General features: G+C 41.5%; 1 protein-coding gene across 1 annotated transcript; it reads right to left on the bottom strand.

Annotated features, from left to right (window-relative positions):
* Positions 1-21,997: 21,997 nt before the first annotated feature.
* Positions 21,998-22,441, bottom strand: LOC138883658 (uncharacterized). Its single transcript, XM_070164355.1, has one exon. The coding sequence runs from the start codon at positions 22,439-22,441 to the stop codon at positions 21,998-22,000; it is 444 nt and encodes a 147-aa protein (XP_070020456.1).
* Between the last annotated feature and the right edge of the window lie 3,030 nt (positions 22,442-25,471).

Here is a 25,471-nt window from a genome sequence, read left to right as displayed (position 1 = left end):
CCGGCAATGCGAAAAACCATCAATTGCTGGCTTAAATGCCCAGAACACGTAATTGAATATGTATTCTGGTGTTCCCGGACTCTGCTCAAGCTTCCATTCAACAATTGTCCCGGGGTTAAAGTGCTGCAACGTGGCCATGTACTTTGGCAGAGATGCAAATGACTTATCCCAATTACCGTAGACAATTTCAAATGCTCGTTTGCGCCCGAGAAATGCCTTTTCGTAATGGTATGGCCATATTCCTGGTGGACCGATGTAATGCACTCTTTGATTGTATACCTTATGGACGCTTCGATATGCGGAATAAGTACAAGAGAAATCAAGTCAATATCCAAGTTGAAGTGATTCCTGTTGAATGTGTCCATTTCGCATGTGTGGGTGGGAATGTATTTACCCACTTTCCACATATATGTCTTCTTCTTGGTCGCACGCAACATCCAATTACATGGCCAAAACCACCTGCGGCAAACAACCTTGTATACCATCGGACTTGACTCTCATACCTGCATCTCACGACACTCTTTTATGTTGTGCATTTTACAAGCCCTGCTTAAGCGCGTTTTATCAGGAAAACGCATCCCCTTTGCAAGCACCGTTGGTCTAGACTCATCCCACATTGCTGTCCGGATTTCATCAAAATCCCTTGTTAAAGCTTCCACATCCGGCACGGTTGGCAAGTTATCAATGTAAGGAATCCCCCTTGAATGAAACGACACTTCGGACTCATACACTCTTCGTCTAGGGGGTCTCTCTTCAAATCAGGTCCTTCCTCCTCATCCTGCTCATCACCATCCTCACGAAAAAAGGGTGTCTCGTCTCCGGATTCATCGGCATTGTTATCGTAATCACTGTTCTGTTCCTCACTCTGTGCATCTGCCAGATCCCGATGTAATACGTCGTTTTCGGTCAATTGAGTGAGTACGGGTGGTTCAATTTGCTCGTTTTCACTGCACAACCAACAAAAATATAAGCTACTGAATTAATAAATGATTTCCATATGGCTATATCACTTCACTTACAAGTTGTAATGTGATGAAATTTCATGATGGGCGTTTTCAATTAAGTGATGACTACGGGATGGGCCACTTGTAAAATTCATATCCGGCCGGTAACCCCTATTAAATATATGAGCGTTAATACAAATTCAATACGCCAAAAATATACATAATTAACACAAATGAAAATTGACGTTTACCACTCGTCTTGTGAATTATGGAAAGCATGGTATAAATTATTTTCTCGCTGCTCATTCGCCGGCGATGATAAGTTTAAATCAAGGAAAACTCTTTCATCCGAAACCTGTCCGGCAAAAACTGCCCCATAATAACCACCCGATGACTGGGGGTTATCTCTGCTACGCACAACCTCATTTTTTGGAACGTCTTCGACCTTCACGTACATCTCCAACATTGTGATTACAAGAAATTCCCGGCATTCGTCCGGAGTCCTCAGAAAATCACTCAAAGTTTCATCATCGTCGATGTTAAACTCCGAGTAAAAAGCAACCCCTTGCGGAGTGACAGAATACGGATATCTTCCAGTTACTTTAAGTATCACTGAACGTTTCCTCAAACTCAGTTTTTTGCATAACAACGATATCAATTTATCGTACTCTATTGTAAGTGGCAATTTAACATGACACTGAGCAGGTAAACTGTAACCCACAGAGTTATTCTCCATCACAACCTCACCTCCCCCCCCAATATAATAAAACTTTTATTCTACGCTCTTAAGACATAATGAAAAAATGCTGGAGAATTTAAGAACAATAAACGTTTCAACAAGAGGTAACAAAATTTTTGAATGAATTTCTATATAATTCTAACCTCTTTATATAGGAAATGGCTAGCCGAGATTTTTTTTTTTATATAGGTATAGCGCCCAAAAGGTTGGCACTATACGCTTTTGAATTATTGAAGTCACGAATTATTGGTGGGGCCAGGAAATCTATGTATAGCGCCACTATACCTGACGCTATACATTAATGCTGTATATATAGCGCCAGGTATTGTGGCGCTATACCTGGCCATGTCAGCTTTTACAGTATAACGCCACAATACCTGGCGCTATACCTTAACGGTTTCGTTACTGTTAGTATATAGCGCCAGGTATTATGGCGCTATATATAAAAAGGTCATTTTTTTTTACCACCTATTTGTATAATTTGAGTTAAAAAAACCACATTTTGGTTCCGGACTCGATTCTTTAGGCACTCTTTATTTTCCACATAATACTCATTACTCACACTGTCACACGGTACATAGAAATCTCTGGAGCCAGCTCTCTCAATAGTACAAAATGAATTCACTCTTATCCTCTAGGCTCACATTAGCATTGAGAACAATTCTTTCTGGCCAAGAAACAATGACTTGCAGCTTTTATATAAAGCACAGCTCTAAACAGCCATCTCTTTTATACCATTAATACCACTTTTGCTCCTCCTTTAACCATTTCCTTCATCCCTTTTTTTTACCACTATTTTCAGCTATTAAAAGCAGCTTGCCATCTCCCTTTTTGTCTCTTCGTTTCTACGCTAAAAATGGGAGTTCACGACAGATTTGCTATGTCATTTTGTTTGTTATAGTTTTTTTATACTTATTTTGACTTTTAGATTCCTTTTGTATGTTTCAAGTTATTTGCTAAATAGATTAGTTGAATAAGATTTCAGTTTAATTGAACTTTATTTAGAATTAAGGGAGAAATTCAAAAATAGCCAGATTTACAATTGGTCGTTTAAAAATAGCTCAGTTTCAAAAGTAATCGAAATTTAGTCATTTTTCATGTAAAGATAAATCTGAGTGAAAATACTGTTCAAAACCCAAAAAATATGCTAGTATATTATACTAGAGTTTCAGCATAAGTATGTTTGAACTCCAGTATATTATACTGAAATTCTAGGATAACTATGTTGGAACTCCAGCATAAGTACACTAGAACTCCAGCATAAGTACACTAGAACTCCAGCATAATATATTGGAGTTCCAGCAAGTATAATTGTCCAGTATAATATACTGGAGTTTGGAGCACCGATGCAGAGTCCAGTATATTATACTGGAGTCAGCAAAGTATACTGATTTAGCATAATATGCTGGAGTTTATACACATGTGCACCGAACTCTAGTATATTATGCTGGACCGGTATCTGTTACAGCAAAATAGTGACTATTTTTCATTGACTTCGTAAATGTTGGCTATTTTTGAATGACCAGTTCGAATACTGGTTACCGTTCTATTTTTACTAGAATTAATGAATAAAGATTCGTCTATATTAGTGGGCCAGTATTTGATCTTGCAAATAGTTGGGGCTTAGGTATTCATTTAAGAGTAAAGACCATTAGTTAAATTAATTGGGCCAAAATTAGAACCCCAAGCCCAAGATGAATAAGCTAGCCCATATCTCTTCCATAATGAACACTAATTGCAATGTTGTAACTCTGGATTCATTAGAAGGCTTTAGACGCTTCAACAAATCAAACAACATGATTATATATACGTTCGTGTGATATAGTTATGACCCATAAATTAAAGGCAAAATATGCATTCGTGAGACTTGACAAATTAATCTTAAAATAATAAGGTATTATTAGTCATGTAAACGTACGCATGACATGATTTCGATACTGTATTGGTCAAAATTTGATCGCTGTGGTTGACCCAATCGGGACCTCGTCCAAACGGCGGGGTAAGGAAATACGCCTTGACTTGCTCCACGTACTCACTATGCCTGCTAAGTCAAAGAACAGTACTCAGGGAACAACGAAAACGGACGTGGTATGAAGGTACTTTAACCCAAAAACATAGCAAGGACACCATGACTATATATATAGAGGGGACCTTTCAAGAATGTTGGGGGGGAGGGCTTTTTCTCTCTTTCCTCTCCTCTGTAATCTTCTTAGAGAAAAGAAGGCAAATCAATTTTTCATTGATAATGTACAACAGTCATCTCCATCAATCAGTGAGATAAGAAATGAAAAATCTCAATAAAATTGATCGCCACTATTTCATCTTATGCATCATTTGCTGATTTGTTTATAGATTTGGAGTTTATTATGTTTGACTAAGATTTATCCCTTCAACTTCTTTAATTGATTTAACAAAAAAGGTTTCAATATCTTTTGGTCAAACAATTTGGCGTCGTCTATGGGGATTTCTTAGTGAAAGCTTCCTAATCTCCTCCAGATCAAAAATCGGAAACATGATCGCCCACTAAAAAGAACGGTAAGTAAACCTCACACGCCAACCTAGATCATGATGTTATATACAAGCAAAAATTGCAACCAACATTCTCCCCTGCACGTTGGGCAGCACATGAACAAGCCAAAACGAGCCTAACCCGCACAGGACAAAGGCACAAAAAAGGAAGGGAAAGAGAGCTGAATATGGTTACCGAATTCAGAAAAGATCACCTCCACCAACCATTAAAACGCCAAGCAAAGCGAGCAATGCCACAGATCCACCTTCATTCACCAACTCATCGAATCGGGATAAGGAGAATATTATCCTGGCCCACCATTTGCGGATTGCTCAAACAAGAACGCAGGCGCCGCGATGGCGAGCGAGGAAACAACCCAACTGAAAAAGGAGAAATTATTACAAAACAACCGAAATATCATCCACCAGACAAACCCAACTCATAGGAAATGATACCCCTTAAGTGATACCCCCTCTCCGTCGCCAAAAAGGCCAGGTCTTAAAGACCAGTCGGCGAGGGGGAAATTCCCGAGGTCAAAGTGTAATTCATCGTCCCACCCACCAATGACATTTCCAAACTGGAAAGCGAAAAGGTTAGACAGGGAAACTCCAATATGTGCGTGAAACGAGTTTGAGCAAAGGAGTATCGTTTTCTGCTCTCCTGCATCACACTCCACGATGCAAATAAAACCAGGTGAACTGGGATTCCCCCAGAAGATACCCAACTCTACGAAAAATCGGGACTCACAACAGGTTAATATTTTGATGGAAGTTCGAAATAACGCCCTTAAGGCTAAGGGCCTTCGCCAAAAAGAAAGAGTTCGACCTCGACCGAACCGCGACGGGTTAATATTTCGACAAAAGTTCGAAATAATGCCCTTAAAGCGAAGAGCCTTTGCAAAAAAGAAAGAGTTCGACCTCGATCAAACCGTGACGGGTTAATATTTCGATGAAAGTTCGAAATAACACCCTTAAGGCCAATGGCCTTCGTTAAAAAGAAGAGGTCGACCTCGATCGAATCACGACGGGTTAATATTTCGACGAAAGTTCGAAATAATACCCTTAAGGCCTTTGGCCTTAGCCAAAAAGAAAAGTTCGACCTCGATTGAACCACGACGGGTTAATATTTCGATGAAAGTTCTAAATAACACCCTTAAGGCCAAGGGCCTTCACCAAAAAGAAGAGTTCGATCTCGATCGAACAACGACGGGTTAATATTTCGACGAAAGTTCGAAATAACACCCTTAAGGCCAAGAGCTTTCACCAAAAAGAAGAGTTCAACCTCGATCGAACTGCGACGGGTTAATATTTCGACGAAAGTTCGAAATAACACCCTTAAGGCCAAGGGCCTTCATCAAAAAAAAAGAGTTTGACCTCGATCGAACCACGACAGGTTAATATTTCGACGAAAGTTCGAAATAACACCTTTAAGGCCAAGGGCCTTCGCCAAAAAGAAAGAGTTCAACCTCAATCGAACTGTGACGGGTTAATATTTCGACGAAAGTTCGAAATAACACCCTTAAGGCCAAAGGCCTTTACCAAAAAGAAGCGTTTGATCTCGATCAAGTAACGACAGGTTAATATTTCGATGAAAGTTCGAAATAACACCCTTAAGGCCAAGGTCCTTCGCCAAAAAGAAGAGTTCGACCTCGATCGAACCACGACAGGTTAATATTTCGATGAAAGTTCGAAACAACCTTAAGGCCAAGGGCCTTCGCCAAAAAGAAGAGTTCAACCTTGATCGAACCACGACGGGTTAATATTTCGACGAAAGTTCGAAATAACACTCTTAAGGCCAAGGGCCTTCGCCAAAAAGAAGAGTTCAACCTCGATCGAACCACGACGGGTTAATATTTCGACGAAAGTTAGAAATAACATCCTTACGGCCAAGGGCCTTCACCAAAAAGAAGAGTTTAATCTTGATCGAACAGATTAATATTTCGACGAAAGTTCGAAATAACACCCTTAAGGCCAAAGGCCATCGCCGAAGAAAAAGTTCGAAATATCCTAGAGGCCAAGGGCCATAAAAAAGGAGGGAAAAAAAACTGGGACTCACGACGGGATAATACTTCGATATAAGCTTGAAAGTAACATCCCTACGGCTAAGGTCGCAATTAGAAAAAGAGTTTGATACCATTCGGACTATGATGGGACAACACCTCGACATAAGTTCGAAAACACTGTCCCGCCAGCTAAAGTCATCATCAAGGTCTTACTCAACCTGTGTGACATTAAGTTCCCTAAAAGCCGGGAACTCACCATGCGGAAATCTACTTCTTTGCACCAAGGTTATGAAGGGCAAAATAGGAAAGAAGTACAGGAAGCATATAACAATGAAAAATTCCTCTTTATACAAACCTACTGTGCAAGCAGCCGCAGATTACATACGGCTAAAACCAATAGAGTCCAAAAAAAAATAAACAACAAATAAAAAACAGACAAAGACAACAATTCTTTCCATCGGCGTCATCATCGCCACCCTCTTCACCACCATCTACAGGAAGTCCTCCCTTGTCATCTGCGCCTTCATCAGCTTCCGGCGTCGTAGAGTCATATCCACAGTTAACATAAGCCTCTCGTGCCTTCGCCCGTGCTCCGTCATATGCGGCCTTGGTAACATTGCCCGTCTCCCACAAACTCTTATATATGTCCCGATGGGCTTCAGCATGAACCCAAAGCTTGTGCAAATGATGGGGAACAACGGTGGAGGAAGATTCGACTTGAGCCAATAGTTGCTCCTTTTCGGCCTCAAAGGCAGCGACCCGGTCTCCTAAGGACGACACCTCCCGGTCGATCTAACCAATACGCTCCTCGAGCCTTTCTTTCCTTAGTGTGACCGTTGCTCTTTACCACTCATACTCGGACCGGAGGACGCAAATAGTGTTCTCTAGAGCCGTTGCCCTTACCAAAGCCGACGACCAGACACTCTCGATGTTCTCCAACCCGACAACCTTTCTCTCCAACTCGGCCAATTTTCCCATCCACTCCGCGCTTATCACCTTGACCCTGATAAGATTCTAATCCATCTCATACGGCATCGACCCCAGCTTCCTCTGAACATATTCACACTCTGCAGCAACCCCTTTGCCCAACTCAAGCTCTTCGTCCTTTGCACGAAGTTGCTCATCAAGTATGTTACTTCTGCGAACAGCCTGCATTAACTGCTGATCCCTCTTCTCCAACTCCTCGCCGAGGTATCGATCACCAGGATTCGCCTTCAGCCGTTCATGCATCTCACGAAACTTTTTATAATAGCGCCGATACTTCTCCAACATCTTCAAGAAACTCTTGGCCCGAATGTCATCCCTACGAGCGCTCTCAATTTCCACCATGTACATCTAAAAAATGAAAAGATGGGTTAAGACCATGTCGTACAGAAAAATAAATGGAACATGAAAGAAAGGAGAAACGTACCCTTAAGCCCATAGCGGCCACTTCATGCATCAAGTCAATACCAGGAACATTCAGAAGAGCCTCTTTCTCGGTGGCAGAACACAAGATGTCGAATTGCGGCACCAAGTCCTCCGTGTCCCCTAGGAGATCCGATGAGATCTCAAGAATATGGGACGGGCCTCCCGCATGAACCACCAAACGGGTAAGACCCTCTTCAAACATCCTAACATCATCAGAGTTAAGATCAGACTCAGATTCGTAGTCATCGACCACGACACTTTTTCCTCTTTCTGCGACCGAAGAGGAAGAACGACTAGGCACCGAGGACGAAGGATAGTCCAAAACAGTAACGACAACCTCAGGAGTCTGCCCCCTCCCCGTCACGGCAAGTTGCTGATCATCCATAGCGGAGGGATCTCCGTCCATGGGGTAGACGCAACGGCTGGCACTGTCTTTACAGGAGGAATGGCATGAACTCCCACCTCAGATCCCGTTAAGGGAAGGTCTTCCTCTAGATGTATCACGACCGAAGGAGCCATTTCAGATTCCACTTGCCGCCTCTTTGATGGCCCCTTTCCTTCTTCGGCACGGGAAGATTCCCCCGCTGAGAAGGCAACTGGGGTCGGAATCTCATTTCGAGGGGTATCCTCTGTGCGTACGGCCATAACCGTAGATTCAACTGAAGCGGACCTCGACAAAGGTCGAACAGTAGACACCGAAGTAGGGCGAGCGGATGATCTAGGCTGACGAAAAGCTAGTAGAGAAGCCCTCGCTCTCCGCACTCTCCCTGACATCGACGAACATCACATAAGAAACTATGTAAAAAGGGAAGGGGCAAGAATAGTGAATGAAAACGATATTACTCACCAGTAAGGGGCCTGCGTCCATATTTCTCATAGAAGAACGACCATGTCCATATCCCCGCCGTATGAGAAAGGATGACGTTCACCCACTCATGGATACCATTAACAGGTATAGGGGGCAGTTTCGCGGCTGTAAAAACATTAACAGTTTAGCACCACCCAAAAGGAAAGCAATCGGACATCATTCCGACCAAAAGTATAGAAGCTTACGTGCGAAGTTCCATTTCTCAGGGAACCCCGTAGGATCTGCCACAAGGTGCTCGGTCCGCACATAAAAGTAATTCTTGTAGAAGCGATGGTTGACTCTATCATCTATCTTCACCACCAAGCTCTTCGACCCTCGGTTGCGCATATGAATCATCGTGCCACGAATGAGTTGAGGGGCGAAGATATTGAGCATGTGCCCCAAAGTGATCTCACGACGAAAGTTGAGCCGAGTATACCTCGTAAAAGCGGCAAAAATCTACCACTAAGAGAGGGAGAGGAAGCGTGTACCCAATAATAAAGGGGTAGGCGTAGAACGCGCAATACCCTGGGCAGTCAAAATGAACTATGTCGCTCCCCACCGCCGATAGTATTTCGACGTAGTGAGGAATTCCCCACCTAGCCTTCAATTCTGCGATCCCCTCCTCATTAGTGACGAAGGAAGCAGGTTCCGGATCCTCCCCGGCGGGACTATGGAAATCATTCCATGCTTTTCCAGGGCGAGGCAAGATCTCAGCCACCGACAGGATCTCCTCATCTTCTACCACTTCTACTCCTCCAGTGGCCAGAACATCGCTTTCCGGCACTGGAATTGTGGCGGGGAGGTCAGCGCGAGAAGAATCACCAACCATTTGTATCAATTTGATAAAGCAAAGGGATAACGAAAAGGAAAGATGAAAGTTTCTGGCTAACCGGAGAAAATCAAAAATCCGAAGTATCAAGAGAAAAAAAGATTCGCAAAGTTCTTTCAAGTAAAGGCAAGGAAGTGTGTCAATCGAATGGTGCATTCCTTCTATTTATAAGAGACATAAATTCCCAAGCACGAAACCCAAGAGTCGCCAATTGAAGTTGATGGGGCAGGAAACGGTTCAATCGCCTGGGAACATGTGTCATAATAGCGGCAACCACGAACAACGTTTCAAGTTAAACAATGTTTTGATTCTGAAACGGCCGCAACGGTTCAAAGATATCGAAAGGGTGTCGTTACGTTACTTGAATTTAAAAATAATACCCAAGGGGTAGATAGTCAGATTTCTCTTAGATAAGCGAAAATCATAATTCGTCTACCGGGCCCGACAAGAGATGACCCCGACAGACGGAGGGACTAACTATATTGGTCAAAATCTGATCGCTGTGGTCGACCTAACCGGGACCCCATCCAAACGACGGGGTAAGGAAAGACGCCATGACTTGCTCCAAACCACGTACTCATAGTGCCCGCTAAGTCGAAGAACAGTACTCAGGGAACGACGAAAACAGATGTGGTATGTAAGTGCTTTGACCCAAAAACATAGCAAGGACTCCATGACTATATATAAGGAGGGGACCTTCCTAGAATGGGGGAGCTTTTCCTCTCATTTATCTCCTCTATAATCTTCTTAGTGTAAAGAAGGCAAAACAATTTTCCATTGATAATGCACAACAGTCATCTCCATCAATCAGTGAGAGAAGAAATGAAAAACCTCAATAAGATTGATCGCCCCTATTTTATCTTATGCATCATTTTCTGATTTGTTTATAGATCTAGAGTTTAGAATGTTTGACTAAAATTAACCCCTCCAACTTCTGTAATTGATTTAATAAAAAAGGTTTCAATATCTTTTGGTCAAACAGATACGCAAACAAGACAAGTATATGTATGCTTAACTTGTTTCAAGATAATTTCCATAATTACTAGTAAATCAAGAAATTAAAAGAAAGCAAAGGCAAAAAATGCAAAAAATCCTTAAGACATAAAATAATTGGAATTGATTTAAGTCAAGTGTAAATTATGAAAGTGTCGTGCTAGAACCACCAGACTCGGGGAGTGCGTCATACCCTTCCCTGTCAATTGAATTTTTTATTCGGTCTTTTGTGTTCGCGGACCATAAATGAAGTCTAGAATTATGTGAATTGAGATTTTAAAATTGGTGACTTGAATACAGAAATTAAATAATTCCAAGTGACAACTTTCTTAAAACTAATAGAAGTAAATCCCTTTTTAAATAATGTCACTTTAATTGAAAAAAATTCCTTTATCATCCCGGAAAAAAGAGGTGGGACACCATGTGACTCCATGTCCATGCGAATAATTAAGTACTTTATTTTGAAATTGAATTGGAGCAAGACATCATTTGGGTGTGACGACTGAGTTGATGTACTGTGTGCTTGACAGAGAATCAAAAAAAATTATTTCAAATTGATATGCTTTTTGGTGAAAATTAGCTAGGGTCAAGGTCTGCGTACTTAGGGGTGGGCATTCGGTCGGTTCGGTTCGGTTTGAAGAAATTCGGTTCGGTTATTCGGTTATCAGTTTTGTAAAAGTAGTAACCGAAACCGAACTGAAATAAATTCGGTTCAGTTCGGTTATTCTAATTTCGGTTCAGTTATCGGTTTGAACATTATCATATTGGACTCCTTCTATGTAATAATACGACCGGCGAATTTATTGATTTTTCCCAAAACTTCGAAATTGTTGGAAATATTGTGTTTATAGAAAAAAAATAGACTAAACTTTGCACACTTTATGGATCATAAAATTCAAACATAGTGTAAATTATAACTCTGTGTGAAATTCTCCCGGTATCTATCACATATGCTATGGAAGTTTTAATAGACCGAAAGTCTTTAAGATTGGAAAGTTGATGGACTTACTTAATTGGGTTGAGTCTTTGATAGATTGGACCTAATAGTATTATTTTATTATCTATGGGCTTAGCCTATGTATAACTTAAAGAACATATATGTTAATAATTCGGTTTTTCGGTTAACTGAACTAAAAAACTTAATAACCGAAAACCGAACCGAAAAATCGAAATTTTAAAATTTTAAACCGAAACTGACCGAACAAACCGAATAACCGAAACGAAAATAAAAAAAAATTCGATTCGGTCGGTTTATTCGGTTCCGACCGAAATATGCCCACCCCTATGCCCTAGTATATTCTTCAAAGAGATGGAATCATGGAAGTAAAGCGTTAATAGTTTTTTTTTCTTTTTGTTACTTCGCTATAGTTACTTATGCATTGCCTGCTATGCAATGTCATTAATCTCTTCATTTTTTTTTTTTCAAAATGAAATTCTATTTTCTTAAAGGATGCTAACACTATTATTTGACATAAAATAGATGAATAAATTATTTTTGTTTAAAATAATAATTAATAATTAGTCATGCTTAGAGTAAATTAAAGTAATTCAAAAATAATAATTGTAACAACTAACACAAGAAAAGTAAAACTAAATAAGGCAATAATCAATTGTAATAAACATCAGCCAAATCTAATTGGTAGAAGATGCAAAAACTAAAAAATAATAGTCTTACCACCTAAAATATAATCATTTAGAGGACTGTTTCCGCAAATTCTTCCGGACTCTCCTGACCACCAACTTCAGGTACAAAATCTACAATAGCGTACCACGGCAAGCTCTCCGAAACTTAAATGCCAAGTTTTTTGACTTAAAATACGTTTCTACTGTCTAAAAAAAGATACTTTTCTATATATAATGCGGTATTATACCGCGTTATACTTTAATGGTGTTTCTGCCAATGAAGTATAGCGCGATATAATAACGCGTTATATATAGCGCAATATAATACCGCGTTATATAGCGCTATATCTGTTAAATAAAGAGCCCTTATTCTTCCCATGACAGAAACAGAATTGAGCCCCATTTTTAAAAGAAAAAAAAACAGTGCCCCCCCCCCACTTTTTCTCAGAAAAAATCCGAGTGGACCCCACCCCTCACACGAAAAGATAAGATTGTAGGTCCCGCATCCAACCCAAGCCTTTTATTATTGTGGTTTCCTCGTTTCAGGCTCAAAATTTTAATTTTTCGAGTTTTCTAAAAACATAAATCGAGGAATTCCGATTTAGTTTATGTCGAAACTCATATAATAATGCATATTAGTTGTATTGAATGTGTTTTTATGTTGTTTTATGTTTTGTTTGCGACTAAATTAGTATGTTATTTTTATCTGGATTAAGATATTAGTGTTTTAAAAAAATAGTTAAAAGTTGAGAAATAATTTTTTTTTGTTAATAAAAATGTTCATAAATTTCTTTTATTGTTTTATATGTAATTTCGTGAATGTTATGTTATTAAAATAAATGTGTTATTTTTATTTAGTTAAATTATTTATTTGCTTAAAGACTAGTGCCCTTTTAGCGTAGTAAAATGTAGAGCCTTTTAGGGTAGAATCTCTGTAGTTTAAGTATCTACTATATTGATAGATCAAACACAAATTCTGTCCAATTACAATTTACAAAAAGTAATTATTTAATTTATAAAACAACAAGCACACAGAATTATGAAAAGTATTGAAATTGACACACATAAGAATTCAAGATAGTTTGGTGCTACTGGGCCTCAAATATCGAGCCTGGAACCCATAGGTATATATATTGTGCAATTAAAAATTAATTATTTAATTTATAAAACAAACAAAATTAGGAAAAGTATTGAAATTGACACACATAAGAATTCAGGATAACTTGGTGCTACAACACTTCAAATATCGAGCCTGGAACCCATAGATATATACTCTGTCCAATTAAATAATTAAATATTAATTATTTACAAAACAAACACACAATTAATATTATTTAATTTACAGTAGACGACATGACGGCGAGCTACTGGACCAGACGACATGGGGGTGTCTTGTTCTCGAACACTCCGTGAAATCTAGTGAGTTTGTGATTTCTATATCATCTTCAGCAGCTAAATGATTTACCCTAGTACAGTTGGGATGTTGCTGTTCTCGTTTACCTGTACAGGCATATGTGCCGGGCAAGCATGGGCACCCAGAGCGACGTATGTGATTTTCTACCGCTTTTACAGTTGACAACATATTCGAATACTCTGCTTAGTACTTCCAATTCTATCTAGTCAAAAATTTTCTTAAACTTTACGTCAACCTTGTATGTTAGGTTTGGGTTTGGGAGCGGTTCCTGCCGTTGCAGCCACCTCTACCACCATTACCTCCGGATATAGAACCTCTGTTTCTCCCTCTAGCTACGAGGTGGGTTCTCCGTCGTAGAAATTACCGAGCCATTGATGCTCATCATAATCTCTCCTTTGTTAGGGATGTATTGGATATGCTGGATGGCGCACAGGTAAATGTATACCTAAACTTGTTATAAATTTACTTGTGTTGCGCATACTCACTTTTATGTTATTATTTGATAGTTCATTTGTACGCTATACAACGACGACTTGATAGGTAGCCTGACCGATTATTGCTCAGCCGACCGACTGATTTGGAGCACTTCCGTCCCGCTGATGTGCCTCGATATTGCAGAGCATCATGCCATAGAGCGGGTACTTTGCCAGTTTGGCCATCCGCAGACTATACTGAGGGGGCCTACATGGAGGCTACATATTATCAGCGGGATGATCGTTCGAGGGTGGACGACACATATGTAGCATGGCTAGAGGGGCATGTCCATACATGGGAGGGGCGAGAGGACCTGATTCTACCCCTACCTTCACAGATCCAGGCGTCGACTATTCAACTGGCGAAGTACCCGTTCTGTGGCATGATGCTCCACAATATCGAGGCATAGCAGCGGGACGGAAGTGCTCTAAATCAGTCGGTCGACCGAGCAATAATCGGGCAGGCTACCTATCAAGTCGTCACTGTACGACGTACAAATGAACTATCAAATAATAACATAAAAGTGAGTATGCGCAACACAAGTGAACTTATAACAAGTAAGTTTAGGTACACATTTACCTGTGCGCTCTCCAGCATATCCAACACATCCCTGACAAGGGGAAGATTATGATGAGCATCAATGGCAAGGTAATTTTCACGCCGGAGAACCCACCTCGTAGCCAAAGGGAGAAACAGAGGTTCTACATCCGAAGGTAATGGTGGTAGAGATGGCTACAATGGCAGTAACCTCTCTCACGACCAAACCTAACATATAAGATTGATGTAAAGTTTAAGAAAAATTTTGACTAGATAGAATTGGAATTAATGAACAGAGTATTCGAATATGTTGTCACCTGTAGAAGAGGCAGAAAACCACATACATTGCTCTGGGTGCGCATGCTTGCCCGACACATATGCCTGTACAGGTAAGCAAGAACAACAATACCGCAGTTGTACTGGGGTAAATCATCTAGTTGCTGAAGATGAGTAGAAATCACAAACTCACTAGATATTTCGAAGTGTTCGGGAATAAGACACCCCCAAAAAGAAGGAGCAGCACCAACCTCGTGTACCGGTGAATATGTAGATCATCTGTCTCCTGTGATGTCGGGATGCAATATCTCCAAATGCTGTCTAATAGCTGTCAAAGCCATGCGACTGGACCCTGAAGCTGCAGTCTCATCCTGTGGCCTGGAACAAGTGAACTTCTACAGCAAGTCCAAATACTGGGCATTTGACATAGATCTCATATACTGAGGCAGTGCAACGACCAGTCCAACAGCAGGCAGCCCATATAAAACCTCAACATCCTGCAGCGTGATGGTGTCCTCGCCAATGGGCAGGTGGAAAGTGTGCATCTCCGGTCACCACCGCTCTATCAAGACCGTGATCAAAGATCAGTAGAGTTGCAACCGCCCAATCTGAAAAATTCTATAGAAGCCCATATCCTGCACGCGCTGAACTACACGGGGATGAAAATCTATGCCCCCCATAAAGTCCCACAAGTCGTCCACTATCCTAGTACGGAGAGTCTGGTCCAGTAGCTCTCTCTCACATACGTAGGCGGACCTATGATCGCCCTGTAACACTAATAGCTCATCGGAGAGAGGTCCAGGATGCACAGGCGGCACATCCATGTCGTCTACTATAAATTAAACAATATTAATTGTATGTTTGTTTTGTAAATAATTAATATTTAATTATTTAATTGGACAACGTATATATCTATTGGTTTCAGGCTTGATATTTGAGGCCTAGTAGCACCAAGCTATCCTGAATTCTTATGTGTGTCAACTTCAATTTTTCATAATTTTGTGTGTTTGTTTTATAAATTAATTTTTGTAAAGTATAATTGGACAAAGTTTGTGTTTGATCTATCAATATAGTAGATACTTAAACTACAGAGATTCTACGCTAAAAGGCTCTATATTTTACTACGCTAAAAGGCTCTATATTTTACTACGCTAAAAGGGCACTAGTCTTTAAGCAAATAAATAATCTAAACTAAATAAAAATAACAAATATATTTTAATAACATAACATTCACGAAATTACATATAAAATAGTAAAAGAAATTTATGAACATTTACAAAAAAATTATTTTTCAACTTTTAACTAATTTTTTAAAACACTAATATCTTAATCCGGATAAAAATAACATACTAGTTTAGTCGCAAACAAAACACAAAACAACATACAAACACATTCAAGACAACTAATATGCATCATTATACGAGTTTTAACATAAACTAAATCGGAATACCTCGATTTATGCTTTTAGAAAACTCAAAAAATTAAAATTGAGCCCAAAACGAGGAAACCACAAGAATAGAAGGCTTGGGTTGGATGTGGGACCTACAATCTTATCTTTTCGTGTGACGGGTGGGGTCCACTCAGATTTTTTTTGGAGAAAGGGGGGGGGGGACCGCTGTTTCTTTTCTTTTAAAGATGGGGCTCGATTCTGTTTCTGTCGTGGGAAGAAGAAGGACTCTTTATTTAACAGGTATAGCGCGGTATAATAACGCGGTATTATACTGCGCTATATATAATGCGTTATTATACCGCGCTATACTTTAACGGCAGAAACATTGTTAAAGTATAGCGCAGTATAATACCACATTATATATAGAAAAGTATCTTTTTTAGGTGGTAGAAACGTATTTTAAGTCCAAAAACATGACATTTAGGTTTCGGACTCTCATGACAACTAATGTCGTTCTTTATGAACCACTTTCACATAGTTCCGTAAGTATTTTTTCCAATAACTTGACACATAATTTTCTTGTACTATTTAGGTATTACAGATAAATTCATCCGAAAAATAGCCCCTTTGAAAGAAATATGTGAATTTAAGCAAATCATAGTTTTCAGACCCTTTGGTTTTGAACTTATTATATTTATCTTGGTGAAACTATGAAAGAAAAGAAAACAAATCAATGAAAATTGATAGAGTAAAATGATTCAGCTAAAAGATATAGTACCAACTTACATTTACTGCTCTGTCACATATCTCATCTCCGCATATGACATGATTAGTTTTATTATACCAAATATAGCCTTCAACTCTCCTGAGATTTCTGAAGACACTGGTATTATCTCTAAAATTAATATTACATGAGTTTACTAATTTCAACTTCTATCTGGAAGCAAGATAAATGTTTATCCTGCAATTCTTCCGAATTTATTCTCGAAATGCTCCCATAGAGGACTTGGCGACATAGCATGGATAGAAACCATTTCCTTGTTACCGAGTTCTTCAGTTAAGCTTTATTTGTGAAAAATTAACACCGGCTCGGTAATAAAGAAATGGTTTCTATTTATGTTATGTCGCTAAGCCTTCTATGGATGCATTTCGAGAATAAATTTGGAATAATTGCATGATGAATATTTATCTTGCTTCCAGAGAGAATTTGAAATTAGTAAACTCATGTAGTTTTTTCTAACTTTAGAGATGATACCAATGTTTCATAAACCTCAGGACAGTTGAAAACTATATTTAGTATAGTAAAACTAATCATCCATATGCGTAGATGAGATATGGGACAGAGCAGTGAATGTAAGTTGGTACTATATTTTTTGGTTTAATCTATTTATCTATTGATTTTCGTTGATTTGTTTTCTTTTCTTTCATAGTTTCACCAATATAAATATAATAAGTTCAAAATCAAAGGTCCTGAAAAATATGATTTGCTGAAATTCATATTTTTCTCGGAGGGGTTATTTTAGATGAATTTATTTGTAACATCCAAATAATAGAAGAAAGTTATGTGCCAAGTGTTTGACTCAAAAGATAATAAAACCTTTTTGAATAAATCAATAAAAGAAAGTGAAGGAGTAAATCTTATCTAAGTATAATAATCTCTAGAACGAAAGATATATAAGGAGAATACAATGGATGAGATTTCTTTATATGATCAAGATAAAACCTTAAACAATCATGACATCAATCGTTCTTTGTAAGCAAGAGTTGTAGAAAGTGTTATAAGTTAGGACAAATGCCTAGGGCCTTACAAGGTTGTTTTACGCTCCTTATTTAGGGGACAAATCCCTTTTTAGTCCTAAAAGCCAAATCATAGGGAATATTCGAAAGAATATTCCTAATGTCCCCTAATGGGCCTACACTGCCACAAAGGTCGTATGATCTCTTGTTTGCATGTAGGTCGTCCTCTGTAGAATGTCGAGCTACAAGGATCTCGTCATTTGTCGTACTTCATCAACGATCGTGGTTGTCCAAATTTGGACCCATACAATTAGTCCCTCTGCTTGTCGAGATTGCAACTTGGTGCGTCCTCGATAAGCAGACACCACACGTTCTTATAGAGAAATTTGATCCTTCGAGGTGTTACGGCTTGGCCAACAATGGGCGGTCAACGTGCTCAGCAAGACACTAGGTAGTGTATTTTACCGAGAAATGATTTCGTCTCCACGTGCGTCATCATTATGCGTGTTTTCGAGTTAGGGGTTGATGGCTTGTTGCTTTGATTTTGGTGCTCCGCTGTAGCCTTTCGCTTCGATTCTGGTGCCACCCAATCCTATAAATAGGTGGAGGGTTTGTTTTTTCAAAAACTCTTGTCCATTTCACTTCCGGTTATCCTTTCTCATCTTTCCTGCATTTGTTCTTACGATTTTCTGTTCCTTCCTCTTTCATTTTTCATCTACAACTTACTCTGTTGCTCTAACATTTTTCCTGCCAAAGCGATGCCTAGAACACATCGATCTCACGAAGGGGTTTCTGAGGCTGATCCGCTGTCTGTGGCGCTCCCCTCTGGCGGTGAGGAAATAGTGGTGGAAGAGGGGAGGAGCTTTCCCACTGTGGAGGAATTCTGCCGAGACACCCTACATCTCGGAGTGACTTCCTCAAAGAACCTCCCGCTACTCCTACCCCAGTGTTCTCCGAAACGGACCAAGCTCATATAGATGCTCTCCATACAAAGTATAATATCCCCGCCCATGTTGATATGATTCCAGTGGGAAGGGACTTCGTGGAAGTCCACAGACCTGGGGTACTGCGCTTTTTATGAGTACCCTTTCGTTATCGGTTATTCTTTCCCCCTCCCTTCGTTGGCGGAGGAATTCTGCAGATTTTATCAGGTTTGCCCGACACAACTTTCACTATACACGCTTAAGGTACTTCTCCTATTGACAAAATATGCGGAGTTGGCGGAATGTGAAGTTACTGTCCATCACCTCTTACACCTGTTCACGCCCGGTTTCCACAGGGGTACTATGGTGCACTTGAGGCACCGTGGAAGAAAAGGGCTAGTGGTTGGGACCGACAACCGAGCAAGTTGCAAGTTTTGGCATAAGTACTTCTTTGTCAAAACCGAACATATTTTTTCTGACCCCGCTAGATTCCTGGAGCGGTGGAACGAGACTCGTAAGTGTCGCCACTCATTTTACTCTCTCTTCACCTTCATTCATTATAGGGATTGTTTGCTTTCTCGTTTGCAGCTATGGGACGTCCACCCTGCCCTATTGCGAGTATAACGGATTGTTTGCCCCATGCAGTGGAAACCAGGGATTGGACCACCTTCGTAAAACGTTATGGCCTGAGAGTTTCATTCTGTATGTGTTTTCCCCTATCACTTCGTTTGTTATACTTCGTCGCTTATTGATACGACTTTTCATGACGACAGGTCGATGGGCTTCCAAGCGGAGGGCACCAGTCCCTGCATTCCGATAGGCTGTTGCTACTGCAGGAACGCTGTTTACTTTGACTGCATCTGTTCAAGGGGGTTGTGCTCAACTGATTCAAATGGAAAGTCCCTCTCGAGATATGGTCGTGAGGGAAGAGGCTTCTTCCGTACCGACCCCTCACCTCTTGGACAAATCCTCTAATGGGGACAAGTCGTTATTGAGGAAAAGAAGGAGAATGGAGCTTGGGAAGGTTGTGGTAGCGGATGCCGGTAGAAGTAGGGCATCGCAGATGGTGCCCGTACCCACATTTATAGCCGATGCCATCTTAGCGGGGAGGTCTCCGCAAACGGAAGGGGTTTACCCAGGGGCCGACTCCGTGCGTTCCGCTGAGGGTGGCGCGTCATCCAACGTCAAAGGAGATCGGCGTGTCGAAGGTGAAGGCTCAGGTTCAGATGTCGATATGGCGGACGTTCATGAATTTGTAGAACGCCATACTCATGTGGAGGTTAGGACAGAGGGTTCCGATCGTCATATAGTTATCCATGGGGATTATAACTTGATGTCGAACTAAAAGCAGGTGGCTTCTGCCTTAGCCCCTTTATATGCTGCCCCCGAAAACGAGGTGCTCAGGACGATGAACGATGTGGAGTTGTCTCAGAGCGTCGCCGGTATTGCTTTGCGGGTAGAGTTTTCTTTTCTTTCTTGCCATTGGGTTTTTGTCGTTGTTTCCTACCTATCTTTTCTTTTGAATTTTTCTCTTTATGTAAGACTCTCATCATGAAGACCGAGCGCGATCGTGGGGAAAGAAAAAGAACGACCATCTACGGGAAGATATCTTCCAAGTATCAACAATACCACACCAAACACCATGCGATGGCCGACATCTACACTAAGGACCCGGACTTCCAATTATTTCGTGAAGGGCTTAAGCAGAGGGAAAACCAACTAGCGCACAAGGTCGAGGAACTGAGAGAGTGAGATGAAGATCTCGTGAAAGCCATTGCTCGAAATAGCGAACTCGAGGTGTCTCTTAAGACAAAGGAGGACGAGTTGGAGTTAAGTAGGGACGTGATGGTGGAGAACGCCGATCTACAAGCAAAGGTTGCCGGTTTGACTACAGAGTTGGGTATGAAGTTAGCGAAGATCGACGAGCTTAGGGGCGAGCTGACTATGAGTGCTGATAGATTGACGACCACTATTTCTGAAGCGATGATTTTGGAAGATGCCCTCCGTACCTGTAAGTCGGAGCGAGATAAAGAGGAAGACACATTCGTGCTCAAGGTGGCAGGGCTTGAGGGTCATGTTAAGGAGTTGGAGGCGAAGTTGTCTGTGTTGACCCGGCAAGTGGCCTCACTGAGAATAGAGAATGCTAGTCAGCGCCCACATCCTTCTGCCTTTCGTGCTTCGGCCGATACGGTCGTGCATCGTCGCTTATATGAATTGTAGGTTCATGCTGAGGCCCGTTTCGATGTATATAAGGCTCTTTGTGTCGAAGGGAGGGCGTCAAATGCAGAGTTTCAGGGCGTGCGTGCCGAAGCTCATGCAGCTCGCGAGGCATGCGGGTACGACCCTCTTACGCCCGATGGGGATGAAATCACTTCCGATGATGCAAACCACCTTGCCTTCGGCTCTTGGTATGAAGATGCTTATCCAACTGGGGGCGATGTGTAGTTTTTGCTTTGTACTTGCTTTTTGTTTCAGGTTTTTTGTAAGGGCATTCCTGAGCCCATTGTAATGATAAGTGTTAGTTACTTTTTGCTATAATGAAGAAATTGTTTCGTTGTTTTGGTGGTGACCTTTATAATATTTATGGTATCCCGAATGTTTGTCGAACCATTAGGTAGATTCTGCATTGGGTGAGGTCGAACTTGTACTTTTGTCGATGGCCTTAGCTATTGGGATATTACTTTTGATATGTCGTCGAAGTAATTCCCGTCGTAGTTCGAGCGAAGTCGAACTCGTTTATCGTCGATGGCCTTAGCCATTGGGACGTTACCTTCGAACTCTCGTCGAGGTAGGATACCGTCGTAGTTCGAAAGAGGTCGAACTCATATTTTCGTCGATGGCCTTGGCCATTGGGATGTTACCTTCGAACTATCGTCGAATTAATTCCCGTCATAGTTTGAATAAGGTCGAACTCATATTTTCGTCAATGGCTTTGGCCATTGGGATGTTACCTTCGAACTGTCGTCGAAGTAATTCCCGTCGTAGTTCGAATGAGGTCGAACTCGTATTTTTGTCGATGGCCTTGGCCATTGGGATTTTCTCTCATGTTGGAGGTTTGATCATATTCCCATAGGAAACACATGTCGACGTTATGCATACAATGGAGATTTGATTATATTCTTGTAGGAAACACATGTCGACTTCGTACATACAATGGAGATTTGATTATCTATATCCATTCCCTTCATTACTCGGCCTGTAGATCTCATCGACGGGCGGGGTAATGAATAATACTTCGGGCCTTGAGACGTCCCCCTTGTCGCCTCATTAAAAACCTCACCGAGAAAACCCGATTGGGACAAAAACCGGGTGAGGTAAAAAGAGTGTGACTTGGGTGGCACCTCCTTTCAGAAGTAGAAGTATTTGAGATGGGCGACATTCCAATTGTTTTGGAGTAGTTTTCCTTCCATTATCTCTAACTGGAATGCTCCTTTGTTTGCTGCCGCCGTGATTTTGTATGGTCCATTCCAGATTGTTCCTAGTTTTCCCTCCTGAGGGTCTTTTGCTGCTTGTGTTTTAGCTTTGAGGACGTAGTCTCCGACCTTGAGCGGTCGTACTTTGGTCTTCTTGTTATAGTATCTTTTTACTTGTTGCTTTTGGGCTACCATTCTCACGTGAGCCATATCTCTTTGTTCTTTGACTTCATCCAGATCTTGTAGCCTACTTTCGTCGTTGTTTGGTCCACTTTCGTAAGAGTATCTCAAGCTAGGTTCTCCGACTTCGACGGGTATAACTGTGTTAGTCCCGTAGACTAGTGAATATGGCGTCTCGCCTGTGCTAGTTTTTGGCATAGTGCGGTATGCCCATAGTACTTCTGGTAGTAGTTCGGGCCATAGCCCTTTGGCGTCCTCGAGCTTCTTTTTCAATATATTTAGTATCACTTTATTGGAGGATTCGACTTGTCCATTGTCGTCGGGATGGTATGGTGTGGAGAGTATTCGCTTGATGTGCCATTTTTCGAAAAACTCGATCGTTTTCTTTCCGACGAACTGAGGTCCGTTGTCATAGCTGATTTCTTTGGGGATGCCAAAGTGGCATATTATATTTTTCCATATGAACGCGATAACTTCTTGCTTACGTATTTGAGTGTATGCACTTGCTTCCACCCATTTAGAAAAATAGTCAGTTAAAACCAAAAGGAAGCGACCTTACCTCGCCCTGCCGGGAGGGGTCCGACAATATTCATCCCCCACTTTATGAATGGCCATGGCGAGGTGACGGAATGTAAGAGTTCTCCTGCTTGGTATATCATAGGGGCATACTTTTGATAATGTTTACACTTCCTGACGTAATCTGCGACTTCTTTTTTCATATTAGGCCAGTAGTACCCGGCAGGGATGAGGCATCAGACGAGGGTGCGGTTTCCCGTGTTGGCACCGCAGTGCCCCTTGGGTACTTCTTCTAGTACTCGGCTTGTTTGATTTGGCCCAAGACACTTGGCCACGGGGCCGCCGGACATTCTCTTGTAAAGATCACAGTTTACTAGGTTGTATTTGGCTGCCTGTATTCGAAGCTTTTTGGCTTTTTTCTTATCTGGTGGGAGCGTTCCATCCTGCAAATATGTCATAATACAGTTGCGCCAGTCCCAAGTTAGGTTTACAGAGTGTACCCCAACCTGGTCTATTGCAGAATGGAGAAGAGTGACCACGTTTTCCTTGTTGATATTTCTGGTGGCTGCCGCTAGCTTGGCGAGACCATCTGCTTCGGTATTCTGCTCCTTGGGTATTTGGTCGAGGTGGCATTGATCGAATTCTGGCAGCAGTTTGTGAATTTCTGACTGGTACTTTTGTAGTCTCTGTTCTTTGATTTAGAAAGTTCTAGTGACTTGGTTCACCATGAGTTGAGAATCGCAATGAAGGACGAGTCGTCGAGCGCCAAATTTGAAGGCTAATTTCAATCCTGCAATCACAGCTTCATACTCGGCCTCGTTGTTAGTCATCTCGGGGCATCGTATGGACTGGCGAATTACTTCGCCCGGAGGAACTTCGAGGATGAGTCCTAGTCCCGATCCCGATGCATTAGATGCGCCGTCGATGTAGAGGACCCATAGGTCGGAATGTGCGGAAGCGCGGAGTGTCTCCTGCTCTACTTCAGGCAGTGTTTCCGCTCTGAAATCAGTGACGAAATCGGCGAGCACTTGCGACTTAATAGCAATTCGCGGTTGGTATGTTATGTCATGCTCACTTAATTCTATGGACCATTTGGTCAATCTACCCGATAGTTCGGGTTTGTGTAGGATGCCCCTGAGGGGGAAGGTTGTCACCACTTTTATGGGGTGACATTGAAAATATGGTCTAAGCTTTCGTGAAGCTATGACTAATGCCAGAGCTAGTTTTTCAAGGTAAGGGTACCTTGTTTTGGCATCGATTAAGGTTTTGCTGATATAGTAAATCGTAGATTGCATACCTTTGTTTTTGCGTACCAAGACTGCACTTACCGTGACTTCAGAGATTGCTAGGTATACTAGTAGGCATTCACCTGGGTCTGCCTTGACGAGTAGTGTTGGTGAGGATAGGTACGCTTTCAGCTTTCTCAAGGCCTCAACACACTCTGAATTCCATTGTAGTTCATGGTCTTTCTTTAGTACATTGAAGAATTTATGGCATCTGTCCGACGATCGTGAAATAAACCTCGACAGGGCGGCTATCCGTCCTGTTAATTTTTGCACCTGCTTCTTGCTGGTTAATGTCTCCAGTATTCCTTTGATGGCCCTGATCTGATCCGGGTTGACTTCGATACCCCTTTGTGACACCAAAAAACCAAGGAACTTTCCTTAAGTTACGCCGAAGGCGTATTATTCGGGATTCAGTTTCATCCCGTATTGCCTCAATATCTCGAAGGCTTCCTTCAGATGACCAATGTGATCCTCTTTTTTTTCGACTTTACTAGCATGTCGTCGATGTAAACCTCTGTGGTCTTACCAAGTTGCTCTTTGAACATCTTGGTGACTAACCTATGATACGTCACCCCTGCGTTCTTGAGTCCGAACGGCATGACCTTGTAGCAGTACATCCCTTGGTGAGTGATGAAATCGGTCTTTTCTTGGTCTTCTTCATTCATTAGAATTTGGTTGTAACTATAATTGGTGTCTAAGAAGCTTAGTAGTTCGTTTCCCATCGTTGCGTCGATGAGCTGGTCGATATGTGGTAAGGGAAAGAAATCTTCCGGGCAAGCTTTGTTTAGGTCGGTGAAGTCGACACACATTCATCATTTCCTGTTATTCTTTTTTACCATGACCACATTGGCGACCCATTGGAGATATTTTGATTCTCGGATGGAACCATTAGCGAGTAACTTATCAACTTCTTCGCTGACCGCCTCATTGATGGCAGCATTGAACTTTCTCCTCATTTGTCGTACTGGCGAGTATAGAGGGTCGACATTCAGCCTGTGTGTCGTGATGTCCCTTGGGATTCCTGGCACATCTGAATGGGAAAAGGCAAACAAATCGGCATTGTTAGTTAAGAACTCATGGTACTTACCTGTTTCTGAGAGGTTGTGTCCGATATAAGCCTTTTTTGTGCTATTGGTATTGTCCAGTTGAACGGGGTCGAGGTCTTCTACGGTTTCCTTGCAGGCTTCTACGACATCCGGGTCTTTGGTGGCCTCTATTTGTATATCGGGTTTGGTTCCCGATATGGATGATTGTTATGCCTCCGCACTTGTCCCCTTTAGTTGTTGGGTGTGTGTGTAATCATGGGCGATTCAGTAGCATTCTTGGGCGGTGTGCTGCTCGCCCCGGATGCTGAATATCCCCCATGGGGTAGGAAACTTGATTACTTGGTAAATATTTGACAGGACGGCTCGTATGGAGTGTATCC

This window comes from Nicotiana sylvestris, chromosome 12, assembly GCF_000393655.2.
Source record: "Nicotiana sylvestris chromosome 12, ASM39365v2, whole genome shotgun sequence".
Classification (NCBI taxonomy): Eukaryota; Viridiplantae; Streptophyta; class Magnoliopsida; order Solanales; family Solanaceae; genus Nicotiana; species Nicotiana sylvestris.
This window is presented reverse-complemented; position numbering and strand designations above follow the sequence as displayed.

What these genes read in the sequence shown, in the direction of transcription:
- LOC138883658 (XM_070164355.1), bottom strand. Translation starts at nt 22,441, where the DNA reads ATGCCAAAAACTAGCACAGGCGAGACGCCATATTCACTAGTCTACGGG.